General features: G+C 47.1%; 1 protein-coding gene across 1 annotated transcript in view; it reads left to right on the forward strand.

Annotated features, from left to right (window-relative positions):
• The window catches only part of ino80 (INO80 complex ATPase subunit), a 75,436-nt gene extending 51,873 nt beyond the window's left edge, over positions 1 to 23,563 (forward strand). Inside the window, exons 24-32 of the mRNA XM_072449562.1 lie at positions 5,234 to 5,328; positions 6,494 to 6,566; positions 8,161 to 8,319; positions 8,416 to 8,518; positions 8,881 to 8,969; positions 10,822 to 10,986; positions 13,241 to 13,412; positions 18,753 to 18,965; positions 20,193 to 23,563. Coding sequence (XP_072305663.1) covers positions 5,234 to 5,328; positions 6,494 to 6,566; positions 8,161 to 8,319; positions 8,416 to 8,518; positions 8,881 to 8,969; positions 10,822 to 10,986; positions 13,241 to 13,412; positions 18,753 to 18,965; positions 20,193 to 20,425 — 1,302 coding nt within the window. The 3' untranslated portion in view covers positions 20,426 to 23,563. The remainder of the gene's footprint in view (positions 1 to 5,233; positions 5,329 to 6,493; positions 6,567 to 8,160; positions 8,320 to 8,415; positions 8,519 to 8,880; positions 8,970 to 10,821; positions 10,987 to 13,240; positions 13,413 to 18,752; positions 18,966 to 20,192) is intronic.

Raw genomic sequence — 23,563 nt, forward strand, 5'->3', positions numbered from 1 at the left:
AGTGACGTATGACGGGTTTTTACGATGTTCTAATTGTGACTTTAGTTGGTGTATTTGTACCTGTTGTACATATAAATGAATTATGCATAGTAAATGACATATAAATGGTTTATGCAGAATTTACACCAAGAAACAACTTTTTTGACTCTTTAAACATGAATTCAACAAAATAAAGTCGCTCTCATATAATTTTATTTGTAAAAAAAACAAAAAAAAGTTAGATTAGATGCTCATTTCACTTCCTGTTTGTAATTGATGACATCACACTTGGAAATTACCCAGCAAACACTGGGCCAAAACTCATTTAATGTCAACGTTTTTTAAATTTCACAAACAAAAATATATGAGAGCGACTTTATTTTGTCAAAAAAGTAGTTTATTTTGTGTAGATTCTGCATAAACCTTGACTGGAATGAGTTTCCCTGGTGTGATGTCACTTCCTGTCATTTTCTACAGATTTTTTGACGTTTTCTCCACAAATACCTGCTCGATTTGGTGTAAAACTATAAATTTAATTCCCTCTGCAGTGAATCCAAATTATTACAATAAAGTTGACTAAATTTGAATTATTCTCCTCTTGGTCCTCTTGACCTCCAGTCATTTCCCTTTGTCACTTCCTCTTGAATGTGTTTCTGGATAAAGACGTGCGTGAACATGGCAGAGGGTCCGATATGGCAAACTGTGGCGTACGCTTTTAATTTGAAGTATTTTCCCTTTCCGAGCGTTTCTTGCAGCGGCCGCTCGAACCTGGTTGTGATTTTGAGTCAATAAACATCAGGATTTCAATATCAGCTTTGGAAAACTCACAATGTCGTATTTATTCAAGTTTATTGATTCCTTTTGTGCGCCTGGGAACAAATTATGATCAAACGAGTTTCATTCACAACCAGAAAAAAAGAAAAGTGCTCTGTGTAATGTCCAGGAAGTGAAAACAAACACGCTGCCACGGCGACCATAATTTATTACTAACATGACCCGACCCAAAGAGTCTCAGAGGCACAAGTGGGTCTGAGGTGTTTATTGTGAATGTAAGGAGGACTAGACCAGGGCCAGACTAAGGACTAGACCAGGGCCGGACCAGGGCCGGACCAGGGCCGGACCAGGACAAGACCAGGGCCAGACCAGGACCAGGACAAGACCAGGGCCAGACCAGGACCAGGACAAGACCAGGGCCAGACCAGGACCAGGACAAGACCAGGACAAGACCAGGGCCAGACCAGGACCAGGACAAGACCAGGGCCGGACTAAGGCCGGACCAGGGCCGGACTAGGGCAGGCCGGACCAGGACAAGACCAGGGCCAGACCAGGACCAGGACAAGACCAGGACAAGACCAGGGCCAGACCAGGACCAGGACAAGACCAGGGCCGGACTAAGGCCGGACCAGGGCCGGACTAGGGCAGGCCGGACCAGGACAAGACCAGGGCCAGACCAGGACCAGGACAAGACCAGGGCCAGACCAGGACCAGGACAAGACCAGGGCCAGACCAGGACCAGGACAAGACCAGGACAAGACCAGGGCCAGACCAGGACCAGGACAAGACCAGGGCCGGACTAAGGCCGGACCAGGGCCGGACTAGGGCAGGCCGGACCAGGACAAGACCAGGGTCAGACCAGGACCAGGACAAGACCAGGACAAGACCAGGGCCGGACTAGAGCCAGAACCAGGGCCGGACTAGAGCCAGAACCAGGGCCGGACTAGAGCCAGAACCAGGGCCGGACCAGGACAGGACCAGGGCCGGACCAGGGCCGGACCAGGGCCGGACCAGGGCCAGACCAGGGCCACACCAGTGCCAGACCAGTGCCAGACCAGTGCCAGGGCCGGACCAGGGGCCGGACCAGTGCCAGACCAGTGCCAGACCAGTGCCAGACCAGGGCCAGACCAGGGCCAGACCAGGGCCAGACCAGGGCCAGACCAGGGCCAGGGCCGGACTAGGGGCCGGACCAGTGCCAGACCAGGGCCAGACCAGGGCCAGACCAGGGCCAGACCAGGGCCAGACCAGGGCCAGACCAGGGCCAGACCAGGGCCAGGGCCGGACCAGGGCCAGACTAGGGGCCGGACCAGTGCCAGGGCCGGACCAGGGCCAGACCAGGGCCAGACCAGGGCCAGACCAGGGCCAGACCAGGGCCAGACCAGGGCCAGGGCCGGACCAGGGCCAGACTAGGGGCCGGACCAGTGCCAGACCAGTGCCAGACCAGGGCCAGACCAGGGCCAGACCAGGGCCAGACCAGGGCCAGACCAGGGCCAGACCAGGGCCAGACCAGGGCCAGACCAGGGCCAGACCAGGGCCAGGGCCGGACCAGGGGCCGGACCAGTGCCAGACCAGGGCCAGACCAGGGCCAGACCAGGGCCAGACCAGGGCCAGACCAGGGCCAGACCAGGGCCAGACCAGGACAAGACCAGGTCTAACCCAGTTCTAGATCTCAGAATAATGATCTTGATAGTGTTTCTCGTGTGGGCCCAGCTCTTGATTACAGAAAGATTTAAAGCCGTTTTTGATTGTCACAATTATCAACCCAAACACTGCAAAGGAAGCGGGAAACTCAGGTGGGGCCGATGTGGTTTCCTCGCGCCTGGAATAATCCTCCGACCGAAGCGCTGTAGTCGTATCTCACGCCGTAATAAGGCCCTGGCACAGAGTCCAGACCCAGAGACCGAGCCCTGATTTATAACACATGGAACAGGGAAGTCGATGGGAAGTGAACCAGCGAGAGGGACCGCAAAGTGTTGAAGGACGAGCGGGATCCAGACCTAGGCCCGAAACCAGGAGCAGAGCGAGAGCGACGGCGGCACAAACGGAACGCGCCAGTCTAAAGCCGACCGCCGCTACGTCCATAGCATTAGAAGGGTGCGTTTCCAGTTCACGTTTGCATCTACATTAGCTTCATTACGTTCAGTCACAGCTTTGACCGGCGAGTGCACGGACTCTGCACTCACCGCGATGTGGACGCCATCGGCGCTGGTTCAAGAGGCTAATGCTAACCAGCAAAAGTCCTCAAAAACGTTGTTCGAAACAGCCGCAGAGTGAATGAATAATGAATTCTAACCTTTTAATGAGGTTGGAAAAGCTGTTCAATTTATTATTAATAATTAATTAATAATCTTAGTTATAAGAGTCCAAGTAAATCTGTCATGTGTCCAGCTCGTGTCATGTTTAGCGTACGCGGCGAGCGGCTAGCGGCCCTGAGCGGCTAGCGGCCCTGAGCGGCTAAAGAGGCCCCGAGCGGCTAAAGAGGCCCTGAGCGGCTAGAGGCCCTGAGCGGCTAAAGAGGCCCTGAGCGGCTAAAGAGGCCCTGAGTGGCTAAAGAGGCCCTGAGCGGCTAAATAGGCCCTGAGCGGCTAAAGAGGCCCTGAGCGGCTAGAGGCCCTGAGCGGCTAGCGGCCCTGAGCGGCTAAAGAGGCCCTGAGCGGCTAAAGAGGCCCTGAGCGGCTAGCGGCCCTGAGCGGCCAAAGAGGCCCTGAGTGGCTAAATAGGCCCTGAGCGGCTAAAGAGGCCCTGAGCGGCTAGAGGCCCAGAGCGGCTAGCGGCCCTGAGCGGCTAAAGAGGCCCTGAGCGGCTAAAGAGGCCCTGAGCGGCTAAAGAGGCCCTGAGCGGCTAAATAGGCCCTGAGCGGCTAAAGAGGCCCTGAGCGGCTAGAGGCCCTGAGCGGCTAGCGGCCCTGAGCGGCTAAAGAGGCCCTGAGCGGCTAAAGAGGCCCTGAGCGGCTAGCGGCCCTGAGCGGCCAAAGAGGCCCTGAGTGGCTAAATAGGCCCTGAGCGGCTAGAGGCCCTGAGCGGCTAGAGGCCCTGAGCGGCTAGAGGCCCTGAGCGGCTAAAGAGGCCCTGAACATTTGTCCGTTTTTTTCTGGACTATAAGCCGCACCAGCCAAAAAATGCAAAATAGAGAAGAAAAAAACATACATAAGTCGCATTTTTGGGGAAATTGATTTGATAAAATCCAAGACCAAGAACAGACATTTTATCTTGAAAAACAACTAAAACAAAACCATAGCAACGGCCTGAGGGAAGTGACTGAAGCTCACGCTCAGAATCGCAAAGGCTTTTTGTGGAATGAAAACATCAATCTTCAGAACATGTTTTCCCTTAACTCTTAAAGCTCTTTTGGATCAGTCTTTGTTGTTTCACAGTTTGGAGGCAAAAGTGAAATAAATGTAAATGACTGTCCCTTTAGTCTGCATTTGTAAGACTTTAAACTGTGGCGGGCGGTTTCCACTCTGTTATTTCATCACATTTGTCTTTGGAGTGAGGTTTCATAAAGTTGCTCAACTCGATATTTGTGTGTTTTTGTTTCTGGGAAAGTAACAAGAAAACCCACAGGAACGTGTTATATTCTTATACAGACAAACTGAAATATTTGAGAACCTTTTTCAACAGCTTTTCTTCAACTAAAATTGTGTTTGTCGTGATATAAATCTTACTAGAACAATGGTGTTGACTCTTTAAAAATGGTCCGATTGATTGATTTAAAGTTTTTGGTTTACATTCCTTATTTAATCTGCAATATGTAAGTATGTTTATAATGTGCTGTTCACGTGATCGCAGTCTAATAGATTCACGCGTCATGAGGAAGTACAACAATAAAACTATATGTATTTAAAGTGCCCGTGACAGATTTTTACGATGTTCTCATTCTGACTTTGGTGTATTTATACCTGTTGTACTTATAAATTATAGTTTTACACCAATCGAGCAGGTATTTGTGGCGAAAACGTTGAAAAATCAGTAGAAAATGACAGGAAGTGACATCATTGAAATTATAAACCTAAAAAATGTGCTATTCTGGGAGGATTTTTTTTATATTTTTTTAGCAAAATTTAAAATATATTTATCTTAACTGCATTTTAGTTCAATGAGTTGTGTGACCTGCAGGAGGCGCTTTAAATGTTCTTATACCTTGATATAGAAAAGCATATTTTCTCTCTTCCTTGTGCTTTACATGCATTTTCAGGGTTCCCACACGTCCCGGAAAACCTGGAAAATAATGAGACTATTTTCCAGACAGTGAAAACAAAAAAGAGTAAAAAGAGAAGTTGAATAACAAAACAAAATAATCTAAAACTCACAAAATAGAGGAAATGTCATCTGTTTCGTTCAAAGTTTCCTGGGCGAGGACCCCCCAAACCCCCTTTAACCTTCACTAGACAGGATTTAGTCAGTTTCAAATCCAAATCCACTTTATTTATGCAGCATGTTTCATAATGTGTGTGTCTCTGTGTGTCTCTGTGTGTGTTCAGGAGTACATGGTGTATCGTAAACACACGTACATGCGATTGGACGGATCCTCCAAGATCTCCGAGCGTCGAGACATGGTGGCCGACTTCCAGAGCAGGTAAACACTCGAAGGAGCGATTATTATCTATACATCACGATAACTCATTTTGATCATACGGTACCACAGAAAATATCACGATAAATGATCACGTTGAGACCGTTTTATGCCACTGACACAACAAACGCAGTATTATTAGTTTAAATAAATGTACAGTATCGTTAAAAGTCATGAGCACAAACGCAAAGAAGAACGAAACGACTAAAAAGCAAATCTGATCATAACGCGGGAAAAAACACCTATTGTTCTGTCTGTTGAAGGATGAGTCGCTATGGTAACTGTGACAGGATTATTGAAGGCCCATGTTGTCGTTTGAGCTCATATTCAGTATTTACAGTGTTCAGCGTTGTGTTGACCGTTGTGTTGACCATTGTGTTGACAGTTGTGTTCACCGTTGTGTTGACCGTTGTGTTCACTGTTGTGTTGACCATTGTGTTGACTGTTGTGTTCACCGTTGTGTTGACCGTTGTGTTGACCATTGTGTTGACCATTGTGTTGACTGTTGTGTTGACTGTTGTGTTGACCGTTGTGTTGACCATTGTGTTGACAGTTGTGTTCACCGTTGTGTTGACCGTTGTGTTCACCGTTGTGTTGACTGTTGTGTTGACCGTTGTGTTGACCGTTGTGTTGACTGTTGTGTTCACCGTTGTGTTGACCGTTGTGTTGACCGTTGTGTTGACCGTTGTGTTGACTGTTGTGTTGACCGTTGTGTTGACCGTTGTGTTGACCGTTGTGTTGACCGTTGTGTTGACTGTTGTGTTCACCGTTGTGTTGATCGTTGTGTTGACCGTTGTGTTGACTGTTGTGTTGACCGTTGTGTTGACCGTTGTGTTGACCATTGTGTTGACTGTTGTGTTGACTGTTGTGTTGACCGTTGTGTTGACCGTTGTGTTGACTGTTGTGTTCACCGTTGTGTTGATCGTTGTGTTGACCGTTGTGTTGACCGTTGTGTTGACCGTTGTGTTCACCGTTGTGTTCACTGTTGTGTTCACTGTTGTGTTCACCGTTATGTTGACCGTTGTGTTGACCGTTGTGTTGACCGTTGTGTTGACCGTTGTGTTGACCGTTATGTTGACTGTTATGTTGACTGTTGTGTTGACTGTTGTGTTGACCGTTGTGTTGACCGTTGTGTTGACCATTGTGTTTGGTGAATGTCTCTCCACAGGACGGACATCTTTGTGTTCCTGCTGAGCACCAGAGCGGGAGGACTGGGCATCAATCTGACCGCCGCCGACACCGTGAGTGACCGCTTCATGTCGCCCGGGAGACCCAACGTTATTCATCGATAAACGGTTCTCACAAAGTCTAGAAAATAACTGAGCTGAAAAGCCGTAAAAGCGTGTTTCAAGGTCTTTAGCCTCTGCTAGCCTCTGTTAGCACTTTGAGGTTCCATTGGAATGTAAAGTGCACTACAAATAAAATGTATTATTATGATTTATTATAAGTACAATACACGTGTTTAAAGTGTGGAAACTTCCAACAAGATGATTCCTCTAATGATTTAGCTTCAGATCTTATAATTAAAACTGGTCAGACGTATAGATATAGAAGTGAAATAATAATAATATAATTATAAAAATAAGACTTGAATAAATAATTGGAATAATAATAATAAAACATGAATAAATAAATTGAATAATAATGATAATAATAAAACATAAATAAGTGAATAAATATATGAAGAAATAATAATAATAATAATAATAATAATAATAATAATAATAATAATAAATAAACAAGTGAATAAAAAGTGAATAAATAAATGAAATAATAATAATAAAACATAAATAAGTGAATAATAAATGAAATAATAATAATAAAACATAAATTAGTGAATAAATACATGAAATAATGATAATAATAAAACATAAATAGATAAGTGAATAAATAAATGAAATAATAATGATAAAACATAAATGAATAAATAAATGAAATAATAATAATAAAACATAAATAAATAAGTGAATAAAAAAAATTAAATAATAATAATAAAGCATAAATAAATAAGTGAATAAATAAATGAAATAATAATGATAAAACATAAATAAATGAAATAATGATAAAACATAAATAAGTGAATAAATAAATTAAATAATAAAACAAAAATAAATAAAACAACATAAAAAATATATTAATAATAAACACAATAAATAAATGACTTCTCCAGTGCTATTAGTGTCATACCACAAATCCACATGTTATAATCCCGTGTTTGCTGGGCTCAAACTGGGTTAATATAGTTAATACGTCGTGTTTGTGTGTGAAGATGAAGAGCCCGCCGTCATGAATGGCCCCTTTGTTTTTCACGGACATCCCTCCGTATAATCCCCCCATTGTGCGCCCCGACCCGGGTCCAGGCAGATTAGCTCCCGCGACAATGACCACGGCGTGCGAGCTAACACACGGCATCTGTCAGGCTAAAGGGCACGTGGGCGCCACTTCTGGGGCAAAAATGTACAACAAATCAAACCAAAATGTCACTGAGCGAAAGTCGAACGAAAAGCTTCATGAATCTGGCTCAGTTTGTTCCCCAAAACAACAACAAAATTACCCTAAACGTCCAAATCGTTTAATATGACTTTTATATGGATTCTGCCTGGACTTTATATTTGACTTATATTTGTTTCTTTATTAAACTCATTTTTATCCGAATTAGCTTCAGTTTTGACCGTGGAATTGTCCAAAACCCAACAAATGTCCCAAACAAGTCCATCCTCCAACACAAGCTTCACCAAAAGAAACGTTTAATGTCTGATGTTGCTTTGCAGAGTTTGTCTCACTCATAATCGGAGGCGAAATGTTTGAAATGTGGGCGTGTCCTCTGTCGCCTAGGTGATCTTCTACGACAGCGACTGGAACCCGACGGTGGACCAGCAGGCCATGGACCGCGCCCACAGACTGGGACAGACCAAACAGGTGACGGTGTATCGCCTTATCTGCCAGGGGACCATCGAGGAGAGGATCCTACAGCGCGCCAAAGAGAAGAGCGAGGTGGGAGAGACATGCAGCAAACACCAGAGCGCCCCCTACTGACGGAATTAAACAAAAAATCAGGTCTTATACTTTTCCAACTTTCACTTTGCTCAGATCCAACGCGTGGTCATCTCCGGAGGGAACTTCAAACCTGACACGCTGAAGCCCAAAGAGGTGGTCAGCCTGCTCCTGGACGACGACGAGCTGGAGAAGAAACGTGAGATGTTTGAGCGCGGCGAGGAGAAAGTGTGGCGGGAGCTAAGTGTGGCGGGAGCTAAGTGTGGCGGGAGCTAAGTGTGGCGGGAGCTAAGGAAAGTGTGGCGGGAGGAAAGTGTGGCGGGAGGAAAGTGTGTCGGGAGCAAAGTGTGGCGGGAGCAAAGTGTGGCGGGTGGAAAGTGTGGCGGGAGCAAAGTGTGGCGGGAGCAAAGTGTGGCGGGAGCAAAGTGTGGCGGGAGCAAAGTGTGGCGGGCGGAAAGTGTGGCGGTCGGAAAGTGTGGCGGGAGCAAAGTGTGGCGGGAGCAAAGTGTGTCGGGAGCAAAGTGTGGCGGGCGGTGCTGATGATGCGTTTGTGTTTCATAGTGCGACAGAGGCAGGAGGAGAAGAGGATGCAGGAGGAGAGCAGCAAAGTGAAGGAGAGGAAGAGGAAGAGGGACAAGTACGCCGAGAAGGTCAGTGCAATGTGAGCCGTGCAATAACGCAATGTGATCAGTGCAATGTGATCCAGTGCAATGTGATCCAGTGCAATGTGATCCAGTGCAATGTGATCCAGTGCAATGTGATCCAGTGCAATGTGATCAGTGCAATGTGATCCAGTGCAATGTGATCCAGTGCAATGTGATCCAGTGCAATGTGATCCAGTGCAATGTGATCCAGTGCAATGTGATCAGTGCAATGTGATCCAGTGCAATGTGATCCAGTGCAATGTGATCCAGTGCAATGTGGATCAGTGCAATGTGATCCAGTGCAATGTGATCCAGTGCAATGTGATCCAGTGCAATGTGGATCAGTGCAATGTGATCCAGTGCAATGTGATCCAGTGCAATGTGATCCAGTGCAATGTGGATCAGTGCAATGTGATCCAGTGCAATGTGATCCAGTGCAATGTGATCCAGTGCAATGTGGATCAGTGCAATGTGATCCAGTGCAATGTGATCCAGTGCAATGTGATCCAGTGCAATGTGATCAGACGTGAAGATGTTTACCTTTATGTATGTACTTTTATCTTTCTATCGCACTTTCTAACAATAATAATGATTTTTAAAATGTATTTTAAAATGTCATAAAATTAACTTAATTGTATTAAGGCGACTTTTGGTGACAATAGATTTAAAATTTTAAACCCTGCTCCATCCAATAACATCCAATAGCATCCAGAAGCATCCAATAACATCCAATAGCATCCAATAGCATCCAATAACATCCAATAGCATCCAATAGCATCCAATAGCATCCAATAGCATCCAATAACATCCAATAACATCCAATAACATCCAATGACATCCAATGGCATCCAATAGCATCCAGTAGCATCCAATAGCATCCAATGGCATCCAACTGCATCCAACGGCATCCAATAGCATCCAATAGCATCCAATAACATCCAATAACATCCAATAACATCCAATGACATCCAATGACATCCAATGACATCCAATAACATCCAATGACATCCAATGACATCCAATGGCATCCAATAGCATCCAATGGCATCCAACTGCATCCAACGGCATCCAATAGCATCCAATAGCATCCAGTAACATCCAATAGCATCCAGTAACATCCAATAGCATCCAATGGCATCCAACTGCATCCAACTGCATCCAATTGCATCCAATAGCATCCAGTAACATCCAATAGCATCCAATAACATCCAATGGCATCCAATAGCATCTAATAACAGCCAATGGCGTCCAATAACATCCAGTAACATCCAATAGCATCCAATAACATCCAATAGCATCTAATAACAGCCAATGGCGTCCAATAACATCCAATAACATCCAATAGCATCCAATAACATCCAATAGCATCCAGTAACATCCAATAACATCCAATAACATCCAATGGCATCCAGTAACATCCAATAACATCCAATAACATCCAATAACATCCAATAACATCCAATAACATCCAATAACATCCAATGGCATCCAGTAACATCCAATAACATCCAATAACATCCAATAACATCCAATAACATCCAATAACATCCAATAACATCCAATAACATCCAATAACATCCAATGGCATCCAATTACATCCAATTACATCCAATTACATCCAATAACATCCAATAACATCCAATAACATCCAATAACATCCAATAGCATCCAGTAACATCCAATAGCATCCAGTAACATCCAATAGCATCCAGTAACATCCAATAACATCCAATAACAGCCAATGGCATCCAATAACACCTTCAAACATCTGTGATCGGCCACAGCAGCTGGAGGAACATCCTTCAGGTGGTGTAAATCGGCGCCTGAGTGTTTCATGGTGCCGTTTCTCTCTGCCCAGAAGAAGATCGAGGAGACCGAGACGAAGAGGAAGAAGGAGGTGAACCTGGTGATCTCCCACGCTCCGTCGGCTCCTTCGGCCGATAACTCCAACATGTCGGCGGACGGAGACGACTCGTTCCTCAGCGTGGACATGGACTCGGCCCTGCCCAGCCCCTTCAGCGAGGTGAGACCAGAGACTCATGTGAACCTTCAGCGAGGTGAGACCAGAGACTCATGTGAACCTTCAGCGAGGTGAGACCAGAGAGTCATATGAACCTTCAGCGAGGTGAGACCAGAGACTCATGTGAACCTTCAGCGAGGTGAGACCAGATACTCATGTGAACCTTCAGCGAGGTGAGACCAGAGACTCATGTGAACCTTCAGCGAGCGTGAGACCAGAGACTCATGTGAACCTTCAGCGAGGTGAGACCAGAGAGTCATGTGAACCTTCAGCGAGGTGAGACCAGAGACTCATGTGAACCTTCAGAGAGGTGAGACCAGAGAGTCATGTGAACCTTCAGCGAGGTGAGACCAGAGAGTCATGTGAACCTTCAGCGAGGTGAGACCAGAGAGTCATGTGAACCTTCAGCGAGGTGAGACCAGAGAGTCATGTGAACCTTCAGCGAGCGTGAGACTAGAGACTCATGTGAACCTTCAGCGAGGTGAGACCAGAGACTCATGTGAACCTTCAGAGAGGTGAGACCAGAGAGTCATGTGAACCTTCAGCGAGGTCAGACCAGAGACTCATGTGAACCTTCAGCGAGGTGAGACCAGAGAGTCATGTGAACCTTCAGCGAGGTGAGACCAGAGACTCATGTGAACCTTCAGCGAGGTGAGACCAGAGACTCATGTGAACCTTCAGCGAGGTGAGACCAGAGACTCATGTGAACCTTCAGCGAGCGTGAGACCAGAGACTCATGTGAACCTTCAGCGAGGTGAGACCAGAGACTCATGTGAACCTTCAGCGAGGTGAGACCAGAGACTCATGTGAACCTTCAGCGAGCGTGAGACCAGAGACTCATGTGAACCTTCAGAGAGGTGAGACCAGAGACTCATGTGAACCTTCAGCGAGGTGAGACCAGAGACTCATGTGAACCTTCAGCGAGGTGAGACCAGAGACTCATGTGAACCTTCAGCGAGCGTGAGACCAGAGACTCATGTGAACCTTCAGAGAGGTGAGACCAGAGACTCATGTGAACCTTCAGAGAGGTGAGACCAGAGACTCATGTGAACCTTCAGCGAGGTGAGACCAGAGAGTCATATGAACCTTCAGCGAGGTGAGACCAGAGACTCATGTGAACCTTCAGCGAGGTGAGACCAGAGACTCATGTGAACCTTCAGCGAGCGTGAGACCAGAGACTCATGTGAACCTTCAGCGAGGTGAGACCAGAGAGTCATGTGAACCTTCAGCGAGGTGAGACCAGAGACTCATGTGAACCTTCAGCGAGCGTGAGACCAGAGACTCATGTGAACCTTCAGAGAGGTGAGACCAGAGACTCATGTGAACCTTCAGAGAGGTGAGACCAGAGACTCATGTGAACCTTCAGCGAGGTGAGACCAGAGAGTCATGTGAACCTTCAGCGAGGTGAGACCAGAGACTCATGTGAACCTTCAGCGAGGTGAGACCAGAGAGTCATGTGAACCTTCAGCGAGGTGAGACCAGAGACTCATGTGAACCTTCAGCGAGGTGAGACCAGAGAGTCATGTGAACCTTCAGCGAGGTGAGACCAGAGACTCATGTGAACCTTCAGCGAGGTGAGACCAGAGACTAATGTGAACCTTCAGAGAGGTGAGACCAGAGACTCATGTGAACCTTCAGCGAGGTGAGACCAGAGACCAGCGCAAATATAAAGCTTTTACTGTGTCAAATGGAGCAGGAAGTAGAATTATTACACGCTCCAGACAAAAACTCTGCCATTGCTAATTAGAACTTCATCAGAAGGAAAGATTAGGGCTAAAACTAACGATTATTTTAGTTTTTAAATCCTCCTCTTCCTCCCCCCTCTCCTCCTCTTCCTCCTCTCCTCATCTTCTTCCCTCCTCTCCACCTCCCTCCTCTCCTTCTCTTCCTCCCTCCTCTCCACCTCCCTCCTCTCCTCCTCTTCCTCCCTCCTCTCCTCCTCTTCCTCCTCTCCTCATCTTCCTCCCTCCTCTCCACCTCCCTCCTCTCCACCTCCCTCCTCTCCTCCTCTTCCTCCCTCCTCTCCTCCTCTTCCTCCTCTCCTCATCTTCCTCCCTCCTCTCCACCTCCCTCCTCTCCACCTCCCTCCTCTCCTCCTCTTCCTCCCTCCTCTCCTCCTCTTCCTCCTCTCCTCATCTTCCTCCCTCCTCTCCACCTCCCTCCTCTCCACCTCCCTCCTCTCCTCCTCTTCCTCCCTCCTCTCCACCTCCCTTCTCTCCTCCTCTTCCTCCTTCCTCTCCTCCTCTCCCCTCCACAGATCTCCCTCAGCAGTGAGCTCCAGCCCGGCTCTCTTCCTCCAGACGCAGATCAGGACGAGAGCAGCAGTGACATGTTGGTGATCGTGGACGAGCCGCTGCCGTCGGCTCCGCCCACACGCGCCACAAACTCCCCCGCCTCCGTGTCGGGCTCCGCCTCCGACAACTTCAACGGTGAGTCTGCCGTGAGATCATTGACAACGAGAAAAACACTTTCCCGACGCGCTCCAAGACGACGATATTTAGAGAGACTGGAGCGGAATGCTAACAACAGCTAGCATGCTAACAGCGCACTTCCTGGTTCTCAGACCATAAATCACTTTAGAGCAGGGCCATATTCGAATCCAGGCAAGTAGCGGAGGGCCGGCCCGCGATCATTGGTGTGTTTTTTTTTATTAAATATCAAATAAAATATCACTTTTCTGTCAAATTTAATCCATCATTTAATTCATTTCACGTCATCTTTATTAAGGATACAAGTGCAGACAGATGCCTGAGGGGGAAAATATATTTATATTTTTTTAAATATGACTTGGCATGTTTGGCGGGCCGGATTATAAAGACAAACGGGCCGTATGTGGCCCGCGGGCCGTAGTTTGCCCACCCCTGCTTTAGAGTGAGACAGAGGGTTTAGGGCAGGGGTGTCCAAACTTTTTTCACTGAGGGCCGCATTTTGAAACTTATACGGAGCAGAGGGCCACAAACAAGCCGACAATGTCAAATTTGTGAGTGTATCATTCGAAATTTTGCATTTGATATTGTTTGGATGCACCTCCACTCCTATTATAAGACTTGGAACATTCATATTAGGTTGTTATAACATCAAAATGCTTGAATTTTTCCCATTTTACTGTAAAAAGCACTACTTTTTGTTGTTTGGGCCAACTTAGCAGGAAGCCTGAGGGCCAACAATAATTGGTCTGAGGGCCGCATTTGGCCCCCAGGCCGTAGTTTGGACATGCCTGGTTTAGGGTCTCTGACAGAGCTGAGACGAACCCTTAATACCGTTGAAAGTCCCCCACCGCGTCCCGCCATCTCCGTCGCTGCGTCCCGCCGTGTCCCTCCCTGTCCCGCCGCGTGTCCCGCCGTGTCCCTCCCTGTCCCGCCGCGTCCCGACATCTCTCCCGCCGTGTCCCGCCGTTTTAGTGGGAAATGTGAGTTCTGGGCTGTGACATGAAGCACATGTTCATGTTGTGGTGCCTCGTTCATCCTTCACTGGAGAAACGGCCTTCAGACGTGTCATTTCCCTCAGACCTCGTGATCAATGTCGTTACCACTACTTGATGAACTGTGACTTTTCATTTGGCAAATGAATAATATTGAGTATATTTGAAGCTCTCTGGTGTTCCGTGCAGTTCTCTCATTTCCCTGACCCTCCTTGAACTCCTCGAGCCTCTAAACGAGCTCGTCACGTTCGAGTCTGAGCGCTTCAAAACATGTCATTAAAATGTCATCGTTCTTCACACAAATGACATGCACTTAGCCTCCCAGCATGCATCACTGCAGAGTGTGGACCACCAGGGCTAAACCAGGGCTAAACCAGGACTAAACCAGGGCTAAACCAGGGCTAAACCAGGGCTAAACCAGGGCTAAACCAGGACTAAACCAGGGCTAAACCAGGGCTAAACCAGGGCTAAACCAGGGCTAAACCAGGGCTAAACCAGAGCTAAACCAGGGCTAAACCAGGGCTAAACCAGGGCTAAACCAGGGCTAAACCAGGGCTAAACCAGAGCTAAACCAGAGCTAAACCAGGACTAAACCAGAGCTAAACCAGAGCTAAACCAGGACTAAACCAGGGCTAAACCAGGGCTAAACCAGGGCTAAACCAGGGCTAAACCAGGGCTAAACCAGAGCTAAACCAGGGCTAAACCAGGGCTAAACCAGAGCTAAACCAGAGCTAAACCAGAGCTAAACCAGGACTAAACCAGGACAAAACCAGAGCTAAACCAGGACTAAACCAGGACTAAACCAGGACAAAACCAGGGCTAAACCAGGGCTAAACCAGGGCTAAACCAGGGCTAAACCAGGACTAAACCAGGACAAAACCAGAGCTAAACCAGAGCTAAACCAGAGCTAAACCAGGGCTAAACCAGGGCTAAACCAGGGCTAAACCAGGGCTAAACCAGAGCTAAACCAGGACTAAACCAGGACTAAACCAGGACAAAACCAGAACTAAGCCAGGGCTAAACCAGAGCTAAACCAGGGCTAAACCAGAGCTAAACCAGGACTAAACCAGGGCTAAACCAGGATTAAACCAGAGCTAAACCAGAGCTAAACCAGAGCTAAACCAGGGCTAAACCAGAGCTAAACCAGGGCTAAACCAGAGCTAAACCAGAGCTAAACCAGAGCTAAACCAGAGCTAAACCAGGACTAAACCAGGGCTAAACCAGAGCTAAACCAGAGCTAAACCAGGACTAAACCAGGGCTAAACCAGGGCTAAACCAGGGCTAAACCAGGGCTAAACCAGAGCTAAACCAGGGCTAAACCAGGGCTAAACCAGAGCTAAACCAGAGCTAAACCAGAGCTAAACCAGGACTAAACCAGGACAAAACCAGAGCTAAACCAGGACTAAACCAGGACTAAACCAGGACAAAACCAGGGCTAAACCAGGGCTAAACCAGGGCTAAACCAGGGCTAAACCAGGACTAAACCAGGACAAAACCAGAGCTAAACCAGAGCTAAACCAGAGCTAAACCAGGGCTAAACCAGGGCTAAACCAGGGCTAAACCAGGGCTAAACCAGAGCTAAACCAGGACTAAACCAGGACTAAACCAGGACAAAACCAGAACTAAGCCAGGGCTAAACCAGAGCTAAACCAGGGCTAAACCAGAGCTAAAGCAGGACTAAACCAGGGCTAAACCAGGATTAAACCAGAGCTAAACCAGAGCTAAACCAGAGCTAAACCAGGGCTAAACCAGAGCTAAACCAGGGCTAAACCAGAGCTAAACCAGAGCTAAACCAGGGCTAAACCAGGACTAAACCAGGGCTAAACCAGAGCTAAACCAGGGCTAAACCAGGACTAAACCAGGACTAAACCAGGGCTAAACCAGAGCTAAACCAGAGCTAAACCAGGGCTAAACCAGAGCTAAACCAGAGCTAAACCAGAGCTAAACCAGAGCTAAACCAGAGCTAAACCAGGACTAAACCAGGACTAAACCAGGGCTAAACCAGCACTAAACCAGGGCTAAACCAGAGCTAAACCAGGGCTAAACCAGAGCTAAACCAGGGCTAAACCAGGACTACACCAGGACTAAATCAGGACTAAACCAGGGCTAAACCAGGATTAAACCAGAGCTAAACCAGGACTAAACCAGGACTAAACCAGGACTTAACCAGGACTAAACCAGGGCTAAACCAGGATTAAACCAGAGCTAAACCAGAGCTAAACCAGGGCTAAACCAGAGCTAACTCAAACAAGTTTAGAAAGACCTTGAATCAAGACTGAAACAAACTAGACCTGCAGTGGACCATGACACGAGGACGACCATAACAAGCCCGTGGACCACTGTTTGAGAAGCCCTTGCTAAAGCTAGCCGGCTACGTTAGCGTCAGTAATCAGTTTGGTGTTTGTGTTTGTGGAGGATTACGGAGCTGTAACTGATCCAAAGCTCCAATAAAAACTCTAATGCCACTGACACGAGAGAACGTCAGGACTAAACCCAGACCAGGTCCACATCAGGACTAAACCCAGACCAGGTCCACATCAGGACTAAACCCAGACCAGGTCCACATCAGGACTAAACCCAGACCAGGTCCACATCAGGACTAAACCCAGACCAGGTCCACATCAGGACTAAACCCGGCTCAGACCAGGTCCACATCAGGACTAAACCCGGCTCAGACCAGGTCCACATCAGGACTAAACCCAGACCAGGTCCACATCAGGACTAAACCCAGACCAGGTCCACATCAGGACTAAACCCAGACCAGGTCCACATCAGGACTAAACCCAGACCAGGTCCACATCAGGACTAAACCCAGACCAGGTCCACATCAGGACTAAACCCAGACCAGGTCCACATCAGGACTAAACCCAGACCAGGTCCACATCAGGACTAAACCCAGACCAGGTCCACATCAGGACTAAACCCAGACCAGGTCCACATCAGGACTAAACCCAGACCAGGTCCACATCAGGACTAAACCCAGACCAGGTCCACATCAGGACTAAACCCAGACCAGGTCCACATCAGGACCAAACCCGGCTCAGCCCAGGTCCACATCAGGACTAAACCCAGACCAGGTCCACATCAGGACTAAACCCGGCTCAGACCAGGTCCACATCAGGACTAAACCCAGACCAGGTCCACATCAGGACTAAACCCGGCTCAGACCAGGTCCACATCAGGACTAAACCCAGACCAGGTCCACATCAGGACTAAACCCAGACCAGGTCCACATCAGGACTAAACCCAGACCAGGTCCACATCAGGACTAAACCCAGACCAGGTCCACATCAGGACTAAACCCGGCTCAGACCAGGTCCACATCAGGACTAAACCCGGCTCAGACCAGGTCCACATCAGGACTAAACCCAGACCAGGTCCACATCAGGACTAAACCCAGACCAGGTCCACATCAGGACTAAACCCGGCTCAGACCAGGTCCACATCAGGACTAAACCCAGACCAGGTCCACATCAGGACTAAACCCAGACCAGGTCCACATCAGGACTAAACCCAGACCAGGTCCACATCAGGACTAAACCCAGACCAGGTCCACATCAGGACTAAACCCAGACCAGGTCCACATCAGGACTAAACCCAGACCAGGTCCACATCAGGACTAAACCCAGACCAGGTCCACATCAGGACTAAACCCAGACCAGGTCCACATCAGGACTAAACCCAGACCAGGTCCACATCAGGACTAAACCCAGACCAGGTCCACATCAGGACTAAACCCAGACCAGGTCCACATCAGGACTAAACCCAGACCAGGTCCACATCAGGACTAAACCCAGACCAGGTCCACATCAGGACTAAACCCGGCTCAGACCAGGTCCACATCAGGACTAAACCCGGCTCAGACCAGGTCCACATCAGGACTAAACCCGGCTCAGACCAGGTCCACATCAGGACTAAACCCGGCTCAGACCAGGTCCACATCAGGACTAAACCCGGCTCAGACCAGGTCCACATCAGGACTAAACCCAGACCAGGTCCACATCAGGACTAAACCCAGACCAGGTCCACATCAGGACTAAACCCAGACCAGGTCCACATCAGGACTAAACCCAGACCAGGTCCACATCAGGACTAAACCCAGACCAGGTCCACATCAGGACTAAACCCAGACCAGGTCCACATCAGGACTAAACCCAGACCAGGTCCACATCAGGACTAAACCCAGACCAGGTCCACATCAGGACTAAACCCAGACCAGGTCCACATCAGGACTAAACCCAGACCAGGTCCACATCAGGACTAAACCCAGACCAGGTCCACATCAGGACTAAACCCAGACCAGGTCCACATCAGGACTAAACCCGGCTTGTTGTGCTCTTGTTTACAGGCGTTTGCAGCTCAGACTTCAGCCCGGGCAGAGGCAGGTCCAAAGGCGGTCGAGGGCGACCCAAAGGCTCCGGGGGCGGAGCTAAAGCCGGGGTCAAATCACGCGGCAGGAAGTCGACAGCGGGGAGCGCGGCCGCCATGGCAGGAGCGATGGCCGGGGCAGCTGCGGCTTCAGCTGCTGCGTACGCCGCCTACGGCTTCAGCGTCTCCAAAGGTCAGGAGGACATTTACCCTTTAATACTGTCAGGAGGACATTTACCCTTTAATACTGTCAGGAGGACATTTACCCTTTAATACTGTCAGGAGGACATTTACCCTTTAATACTGTCAGGAGGACATTTACCCTTTAATACTGTCAGGAGGACATTTACCCTTTAATACTGTCAGGAGGACATTTACCCTTTAATACTGTCAGGAGGACATTTACCCTTTAATACTGTCAGGAGGACATTTACCCTTTAATACTGTCAGGAGGACATTTACCCTTTGATACTGTCAGGAGGACATTTACCCTTTAATACTGTCAGGAGGACATTAAAACCCTTTAAGACTGTCAGGAGGACATTAAAACCCTTTAATACTGTCAGGAGGACATTTACCCTTTAAAGCTGTCAGGAGGACATTTACCCTTTAATACTGTCAGGAGGACATTTACCCTTTAATACTGTCAGGAGGACATTAAAACCCTTTAATACTGTCAGGAGGACATTTACCCTTTAATACTGTCAGGAGGACATTAAAACCCTTTAAGACTGTCAGGAGGACATTAAAACCCTTTAATACTGTCAGGAGGACATTTACCCTTTAATACTGTCAGGAGGACATTTACCCTTTAATACTGTAAGGAGGACATTAAAACCCTTTAATACTGTCAGGAGGACATTTGCCCTTTAATACTGTCAAGAGGACATTTACCCTTTAATACTGTCAGGAGGACATTAAAACCCTTTAATACTGTCAGGAGGACATTTACCCTTTAATACTGTCAGGAGGACATTAAAACCCTTTAAGACTGTCAGGAGGACATTAAAACCCTTTAATACTGTCAGGAGGACATTTACCCTTTAATACTGTAAGGAGGACATTAAAACCCTTTAATACTGTCAGGAGGACATTTGCCCTTTAATACTGTCAGGAGGACATTTACCCTTTAATGCTGTCAGGAGGGCATTTACCCTTTAATACTGTAAGGAGGACATTAAAACCCTTTAATACTGTCAGGAGGACATTTGCCCTTTAATACTGTCAGGAGGACAATTACCCTTTAATGCTGTCAGGAGGGCATTTACCCTTTAATACTGTCAGGAGGACATTTACCCTTTAATACTGTCAGGAGGACATTTACCCTTTAATACTGTGTTGTATGTTTTCTTGTTCATTGTTTTTTAGGCCCAAATGTGAAACTCGTATAAACTGTCTGACCCGCTCTTCCTCTGCCCAGGCGGCCTCCCCGCGTCCAGCCCGCTGCAGCCGGCCCTGGGACGCTCCGGCGCCTCCCCCGCCTTCAAGCCCGGCCGCAGCTCCTCCCCCCAGGCCAAAGGGAGCAGCAGCTCCATGCCGAGCCCCCACAAGCACCAGCCGCCCTCCCACTACAGCAGCCACCACCACCAGGCCGGGGCCCCGCCGGGGGCAGTGCGCAAGGCCAAAGGTCCTCCCGCTCCTGGCACACGATAACGCAGACGATAACGCAGACGATAACGCAGACGATAACGCAGACGATAACGCAGACGATAACGCAGACGCGCGGTATCGTTTTGAAAAGCAAAGATCGTTTGCTTTCATCTTCTAGAACAAAGAAATCCTCCTGCGGCGTTTAACAGGGCTCGACGCCATTTTTACTGTCATTTTTCAAACGTTTGCAGCGGTCCAAAGTTCACCTTCTGTTTGTGCTTTTCACAGCGGCTCGCGGCAACGATAACGACAGCTAGCATGCTAACGGCGCACTCCCTGCTTCTCGGGACGATAAACCGGGCTATAAAGAGATGCGGTCGACGCACATTGGTCTCATTTTGACCCTAAGAGATGCACCCGTCCTGGGGCAAAAGATCTGGTACAGTCCCTTTTGACCCAAACGGAGCAGGTCAAATGTCCGGGGTCAATCTGCAGATGTTCGTGTTGGTATGAACCCGACGTGAACGACACAATAAACCTAAAGCCGGATGTTCCCCGTAAACGCGTCGCTAAATTTAAATCATCATGAGCAGAAATAAATAATCATGTCGTACAACGAAAAAGAATCACCATCAATGCAAAGAAAATGTACACGTAATAAGCCTGTAAGTCCTTTACTCCCGCTCCATAACGAGACGACGCGCTCTGGGACTATTTCCGTATTATCCCCACTATAAGGCGCACTGTCCACGAATGGTCTATTTTTGATCATTTTTATATATAAGGCGCATTGTCGTTTTTTGAGAAAATCCAAGGCTTTTAAGTGCGCCTTATAGTGTGGAAAATACGGTAATAAGAAATATCTAAAAGAAAAAACCCACGATCCGACTTCTACAGATTCACTCCAGACTCGAACGTGACTTTTATCCCTCGACATGATCTCATTCTAGAACGTGAAGTGGAGCCGTTTCCACCGTGCGCGCGACAGTACGGGGGGGGAAGGTTGCGTTTTGTACCGTGCGGGGCTGGTTTCTCAAAAAAAGACACATATTATGCATTATTCGTGTTGTTGTTGACCTTTAAATTTGCCCTTGTACCTTTTACACCGGCAAATAAAGTACGTATTAAAAGCACACGAGACTTTGTACCGATCGGGCGTTTGCTCGAGCGTTAGCGAGGCGTCCGCTGGGAATTACCGTCACTAAAGTAAAATCATGCTAATATGGGCACGCTGTAGGGATGAAGGTGATTGGATGAGCCGGCTTGATGTTTTATGGCGTTGAACGGCAGGATCTCGAAACAAAAAATTGAAACAGAGGCATTTGTGAGGCTGCGAGGAAGACGACCTCGTAAACGGGATTACTTAAACGAGCGTGAATGGGGCGAAGTGTCATTCCAGGTACGTTTTTGTCATAAAAACGTCATAAAATAACGGTTAAAAGCTAAAAAATAATTTGTGTCCATTCAATTCACCACATTTCTCTATAAATTATTTGTGCAGAAAAATAGAGTTTGCCCATGAGTATTTCAGTTTAAAATACTTGGCAGGAAGTTTGTTTGGAGACGCTACCAAGAGACAACCTGTTATGTCAAAGCTAACGTCTGCGAGAGTTCAAATTAAGTGAATTCATGAATCAAAACTCGAGTCGTTTTGGTAAAGTTCAATACTTAAAGGTTCAATACTTTTGGACAGTTCAACAACCACAATTTTAAGCCAATGTTGTAAGAAATGTGTTTCTTAAATATGTAGAAATAGCACAAAACAATCCAATAATGTGAGTGTAAGTCGTGAATAAATCTCACCTCGTTGTAATTTGTCAAATTAAACGAGTCCGACTGATTTCGTCTCCATTCGATACGACTTTTTTTCGGCGTTGCGCTTAAATCAAGGGCTCGGACCGCCACGTCTTCCTTCAGAGTCATTGGACGCGGTTTAGGTTGACCTTTGACATCAGCCGGCGGATTAGCCCGTCGCGCTAGCTAGCTTAGACCCTTTTTAAAAGCGAGTAAATGTTCCGAATTCGAGAGCGGCGGCGACCGGAGGCAAAAGAAGCGGAACGCGACGCAATTTCAACGAATAAACTTGGATTATTATCGGAAAAGTGTGATTAATCAGATGAAAACCACTCTTACACTTACGAATATGTTTTATTTAGGTTTTATTTGAGACATATTAAAGGAGCGCTGACCCCACAATGTTTTTTTCATTTCGTCGACACATTTATTTCAAACTTTACCACTGTTTTTCACTCTTCGTTGAACGGTTTTCGGTTCATATCGGCGCCACGACTCGGCCGATTTACATGAAACAAAAACCGGCGCGAAGTTCAACGCCGTCGGAGAAAAAAAACAAACGCAAAATTAATCGTTCATTAATCAACCCTAAAGATGTGATCGTCGTCAGCTGAAAGGACTTTAAAAACCAACAAATAACGATGAGGTTCAGGGTTTTTTAGATGAAATTATGACATTTTTTACCACGGAAATTTAAAATCGTCGCTCGTTTATGTTAAAAAATAGCTAAAAAAGCATTAGCGTTTCGGTCTGGTGTCACTTTAATGTTGAAAACGTGTTGAGATTGTCTTCATTTTGCCCCGAGTCGCTTCCATTCTGTAATTTTGACCATTCTGACGACATTTTAAAGGGTTTGTAAGCGGCGAAAGTGCTCACCATTATCGTGCCGCCATAAAAAAAAAGAAAAAAACATAACCAAACTAGTTTTTTTTCTACTAAAGCGCTTATTTTTGTATCGAGTCGCCGAACGAATCCATGTAAGGTGTAAAAACTTTTCAATACGTCTATATATTTTCTGCCCGACGATGTACAAATTCCAACCACAAGAAGCCGAACTGGCGCTGCTGCTAAATTTGTGTAACAATTTAAATATGGGTTAATTTATTTGTGTTGACTTGTGACATTGTTCTCAAAGCCATGTTGTTGTTTTGCAGTTTTTGTGGTGAATGTTCTAGATGTTTTAGAAGAAAAAAAAGAAGCCTAAGTTGAGCACTAGTTCCGTTGTGTTAAAGTGTGATAAATGACTGTACCATGTTGCGTGTACAATGTTGCGTGTACATACAGTAGTGATGTCGTTTGTCCCATATTCAACCATCTATTTTTATAGTTCACGTGTACATAAGGACAAACGCAGCGGTTGTTTTACTAACACGAGGGGTCGGCGGACATTAAAGAGCGTGAAAACTG

The sequence above is a fragment of the Eucyclogobius newberryi genome, unplaced genomic scaffold (genome assembly GCF_026437365.1).
Source record: "Eucyclogobius newberryi isolate DKJ021-1_F unplaced genomic scaffold, fEucNew1.0.hap1 SCAF_1, whole genome shotgun sequence".
NCBI lineage: Eukaryota > Metazoa > Chordata > Actinopteri > Gobiiformes > Gobiidae > Eucyclogobius > Eucyclogobius newberryi.